This window comes from Seriola dumerili, unplaced genomic scaffold (genome assembly GCF_002260705.1).
Source record: "Seriola dumerili isolate Sdu_G_001 unplaced genomic scaffold, Sdu_1.0 BDQW01000081.1, whole genome shotgun sequence".
NCBI lineage: Eukaryota > Metazoa > Chordata > Actinopteri > Carangiformes > Carangidae > Seriola > Seriola dumerili.
The window spans coordinates 835,992-841,481 of NW_019174336.1; the positions used below are offsets into that span (position 1 = coordinate 835,992).

Sequence of the window (5,490 nt, forward strand, 5' to 3'; positions counted from 1 at the left end):
TAACTGAAGGGGCAGAGCCGGCTCTTTTTCCTCAGGAGGTTCAGGTCCTTTGACGTCTGCAGTGAAATGCTGCACATGTTTTATCAGTCAGTGGTGGCCAGTGTACTCTTTTATGCTGCAGTCTGCTGGGGCAGCAGCATGTCAGAAATGAACACAAGGAGACTGGACAAGCTGGTCAAAAAGACTAGGGGTCTGTGCTTGGCAGGAGTCTGGACTCACTCAGGATTGTTGTGGAGAGATGCATGCAATATAAGCTGGAGGCCATCTTGGACAATACCAACCATCCTCTCCACAACATTCTGGCAGGACAGAGAAGCAGCTACAGTGCAGCAAACGTCTCATCTTCACTGTGCTTGCAGAAACAAGATGTTCAGGAGATCCTTTGTTCCCCACTGCATCAGGCTGTAGAACACCTCAGCCAAAAGGAAGTGGACTAAAACTAATTATTATTATTTTATTTATTATTAACTGTTTATTGTTATTATTATTATTATTATTATTATTATTATTATTATTATTATTATTATTATTATTATTATTATTATCAACAATGAGCTAATGGGACATATCATCTATCTATCTATCTATCTATCTATCTATCTATCTATCAAACACTTGATATTTAGATGTTTTTACTGTAGAGTTTCATTTTGCAGCAGATTTGTGGCACTTTGCATTTTGTGTGCATTTTTTGGATTTGTGCGTAGATGATGTAAATGATGAACTGGTTTGAGAACTGCATTAAGAGTTGTGAGAATGACAATACAGATACAGCGCCATGAAAGTGAGGTTTTATTTCAGCAAATATACATTTATGAATGTAAAATTTGCAAAAAAGATGGATTGATTAGAAAATATTATTTTCCATATTTTGTGTTGATCCTTTAGTAACCAAGAAAATACATGATTATATGTGTATATGATATAATCAGCCAATAGGGGCGCTACTGTCACCGCTTCTCCCAGGAACCAAATAAGGAAATGACGTTCTCCATGAGGCGCCTCGGTCTCAAATAGAAAGCTGAAGCTCGGACACTGGGACCGGGTGTGTGGGGAGAAGGGGGGTGTAGGAGCCGGTGTGACTCGAGACGAGGTTAGTGTTATTTTAAATAATAACTTTAATTAAGTTTAGAGTCACCGGAGTTATTCTTTTACGCGGGAAACTGAGCTCGTGGAGGCTGACCAGCTGGTCGGCTACTACTGTCTATCGCAGCACGTGCAGGGCCGGATTAGCATCACTTACATTGTAATGAGCAGTTTAATGGAAAATCCTTTATAGTTCTTATCAGTTTAGTGTGATTCTGTGTGATGGGAATCTACAACAATGTGTAAAGTTTCCTGCTGATAATGTACATGTGTCATAATTAGCTGGTGTACAATGTAGCAAATGTCTCATATTTCAAAGGTTCAGCTGAATTTACAATTATTCACTCTAGCATTTACATTAAATGGTCGTGACGCAGCTATAGCGGACTTATTACTAAAGGTGTAATTTCAAATTCTTTATTAATGCGTCTAAAACACATTTAATGACTCATATTGTTCTAACAAGCTCATATTATTTGAATGGGTTAACTTGAGGACACATGTATTATCTCTATCCTTATTTCTGCGCGTGTTCAAATGGAGACCTTGTAATGGTGTGTTTATGAACACAGCTAGTGTGTCCCAGCGTGTCCTACTTTTTGACGTGTGTTTCTATCCTCAGTCTCTTTGCCCTGGTCACAAAATGGGCACTGACAGCTGAACTACCTCCAAGTGAAGCGAGATTTGGATGCCACTGGAATGTGTGTGTGTGTGTGTGTGTGTGTGTGTGTGAGTGCGTGCGTGCGTGCGTGCGTGCGTGCGTGCGTGCGTGCGTGCGTGCGTGCGTGCGTGCGTGCGTGCGTGCGTGCGGGCGTGAGTGAGTGCGTGTGCGTGTCTTAAATTCTGAGCAGGAGGTAGACCTTCCATCCACTAAAGACATTGCTGACATGTGGACATTGATTATACATCTTTTTTTAGACACAACCTTCACAAAGCTGAATGCACTCTGAGCACTGCCCCTCAGTTCACATGAAACAATAAGTAGCTTAAAAACTACAGAGACACCGAGTACATTTGTGATCTGACTTACAATAGGAGTAATTAAATAACCTCAAGTCAACAATAGTCAGTACTTAACAAAGTGCCAAAAATATATTTACAAAGTGGTTTTAGAAGAGAAATCAATACAAATCTGTATATATTGATTGAATCCAATGTTATATTATGACATGTTTACAAAAAAATCCCAGTTTAATCCAAATATATAAAGGACTTGTAGCTGAAAACAAAGATCACCGTTCAGATTATTGCCAAGATTATGTCCATAGCATTTTGCAGTGTTTTGATGTACCATGCTAAATACTCCACCTTTGTTGCTCCACAGTGCAACAGTTAACATCAGATACATTACCTGGGTCATTTTATGAACACACAGTGTATAAGCTAAGATAAGCTACTGCACTGATTGACACTGGGAAAGGTCCTAAGAAATGTAGTTCGTCAACAAAGGTATAGAAAAAGAAGACAGCGAGCTAATGAACATGGATGTAAACAAATCATTTTTTTTTTTTGAATTGGCTTTCAAAGGAAGGAAATACAGTTTTGAAATGTTTACGGTAATATAGAACAAGTTTTTGGTGAGGAGCACTGAATGTAAACATAACTTTTGCTTGTTTACAATACAGACACAGCGATGGAATAAAATTTGTTCTTCAAGCTGCCAATAAGATTCCACCTGAAACATTCAGATGTTGGTTCTTCCTGAATGTTCTAGAGCCTTTTAACATCAAAAAATTAATCCCTTTCAATCTATTTATTTTAAGATAAAAACCTCTTAGTTTAAGATGGTACATAAGACAGATTCTTTACTATCATCTTAGCTTGAAGATGCTTTTGGGCATCAGAACCCTGGTTCATCCACTTATGGACATGATGTACAAGAATCATGAAGGGTTTGAGAACAGTCTGGTGAAACCACAGCAGCCTGAGATCAGTCCTACTGAACACCTTTGTGATGAAGGATTGTCCCCAGGTCAGCTGTACTTCACGATAGGACTCTACATGTTCCTTTTTGAGCCACTGTCCACATTGAGCAAGGCCTCTGTTTGTGTGGTCTGTGAGTGTACAGCCTCACATGGTTCACACTCTGAGTAAACCTGACCAACAGTATTGGAAAACCAAAACAATCAATCTGGTATTTTCATTCTCCGAGTCGTGATAGTTTTAGTTTTTAGGGAGTTCTTTCGTGTGTGATTAGAGGGTCTGAGGACAGAGGGTGTCATAATGCTATACACATTGTTATTGTGATTTGTGATATTGGGCTATATAAATAAAATTTGACTTAACTTGAATATTAGTTTGTCCTGTGACTGAACCATGTTATCTGTGGACTATGACAGGATGGGTGACATAGCACAAGATGAAGCAAGCTTCTACTCCAACGCTGAGGGCTACTGGAAGGACGTTCCCCCCACAGTGGAGGGCATGCTGGGAGGTTACGGCAGCATCTCCAGCATTGATATCAATGGCTCCAAGGCGTTCCTGCAGAAGTTTCTCGGTGTAAGAAACTCTTCTCGATCCGATGATGAATATATCTCATCAAATGTGAATATGTCTATGTATTAATGTTTTATTTTACTGTGTAACTCACTAATAACCATTTCCACTTAATGTGGATGTTAGCAAGCCTAAACTGTGCTAAGTAGGAGGGAGCACACCTTTATTCTTTCTCTGCATAGTAACCCAGAAAAACAAGAGTGAATCATTTGTTTCTTAGAGTATTAAAGCCACAGTGAGGGAATAAAAATCTGAAATTTCGAGAATATAGTCATAATATTATGATAATAAAGTTGTGATTTTGTGAAAAAAATCACAATATTTTTCAAAAAGTCATAATATGAGAATAAAGTTAAAATTTTACAAGAAAAAAGTCATAATATGAGAATAAAGTTGTAATTTTAGGTTGTGTGTTTTAAAGGGGAAATATCAGAAGCTTTAAAATGAGGAACATGGAGCATCCTGTGAAGTTCTACTTTAGCAGAGGTTTCACAAATAAGGAAATACTTTATCTTTTGGCTCATCAGCATCAGCATCATCATCAGCATCAAGACATTGAAACAATAGTGAAGAAACTGAATCTATTCTATTGTCAGACAGTTAAAGAGCAGCTGCCAGAACTAGCTTAGGCTGACACTGACTGTTCTTTCACCTGTTTGATTGGTTGATGTAATATTCCTTAAAATGTTTTTTTCTCTCAAGATTCTAGTGATCTTTATTAGGGTTTGATGCACAGGACACGAGTCACTTGACTTGGCCTCAAACCAAACCGGAGATATGAATCTGATGAGTTAGTTACGAAATGAAACAAGTTTTTAATCAAGTGTTGAACAGCACAGACAACAAACCTTAGATTATTATATAAGACTCTGTTGTTGTCAACAAAAAAAAGACAGTTTGCAAAACATTCAACTCAGAAATTACAAATGATTGTGATTGTGTCACAGGCACAACTGATCATTTTAATTAGAGATGTATTAATGTAAGTTCAGGTTTATCATCATGTCCACACACATGCTTGATAAAGATGATGCCAGTCTTTCCTCCTCTGTATCAATTCTGAAACCTGAACTTGTGTATCGGCTGATGCTAAGTACTGATCCGATACCAATGTGTTAAAAAAAACATTTAACAGTTTTATACTAAACCCTGTCCAACATGAACAGATACATGACTCTTTCTTTTATTGTCTGATTTCACTGTAGTGCCAGTAGCTGTGCAGAGCAACTTCCTGTGTAGGCTGCCGTTTTAGAGCAGCGAAGAAGAACTGATTTCAGGGAAACTGCCCTTGTATCCGGGTGTGAAACTATGAAGTTTATTAATAGATTACATGGTGGTTCACCTGGTAGAGCAAGTAACATGAAGGCTTAATCCTAACTGCAGTGGCCTTGGTTCAAATCTGACCTGTGGCCGTTTGCTGCATGTCACCCCTCAAAACTATTGGGGGGGTGACAAAACTATGAAAAACCCTGACAAGAGCTAGAAAGATGCTCTGTGAACATTTTTAAATGACAGCTGAAAACCTATTTATTTAACTTGGCTTTTAATTAATTCTCGCGCTCGGAAGATGCATCATTACATTGTCAGTAACTTTAATGGTGTCTGCTCGATTTTCAGCGCCTGACTTGATCGAGCAGGAGACGGCTCTGGTTGAGATCATGCTCCTGTGCCATTCTTGGGCGGGCCAGGCTCAACCTTGAAGAATGGCCACTCTGTAAGCCATAGGCAGAGGGCAACAGGAAGAGGTGAGTGTCTGGTCATATTATGCTGGCAGACATAGTGAGAGCGCTTGAGTGTGTTTCTGAATGATTTCATGTTGTTACCTGCCAGGCTTGGCGTTTTTATTGCATTATGTGAAAGGTCCTGACTGCAAAGGAGAAGAAGACGGCAGTCTGGATGATCGGACAC

General features: G+C 39.0%; 1 protein-coding gene across 1 annotated transcript in view; it reads left to right on the forward strand.

Annotated features, from left to right (window-relative positions):
- Positions 1-999: 999 nt before the first annotated feature.
- ntmt1 (N-terminal Xaa-Pro-Lys N-methyltransferase 1) overlaps positions 1,000-5,490 on the forward strand; it is a 9,756-nt gene continuing 5,265 nt past the window's right edge. Inside the window, exons 1-2 of the mRNA XM_022744533.1 lie at positions 1,000-1,093; positions 3,426-3,585. Coding sequence (XP_022600254.1) covers positions 3,427-3,585 — 159 coding nt within the window. The 5' untranslated portion in view covers positions 1,000-1,093; position 3,426. The remainder of the gene's footprint in view (positions 1,094-3,425; positions 3,586-5,490) is intronic.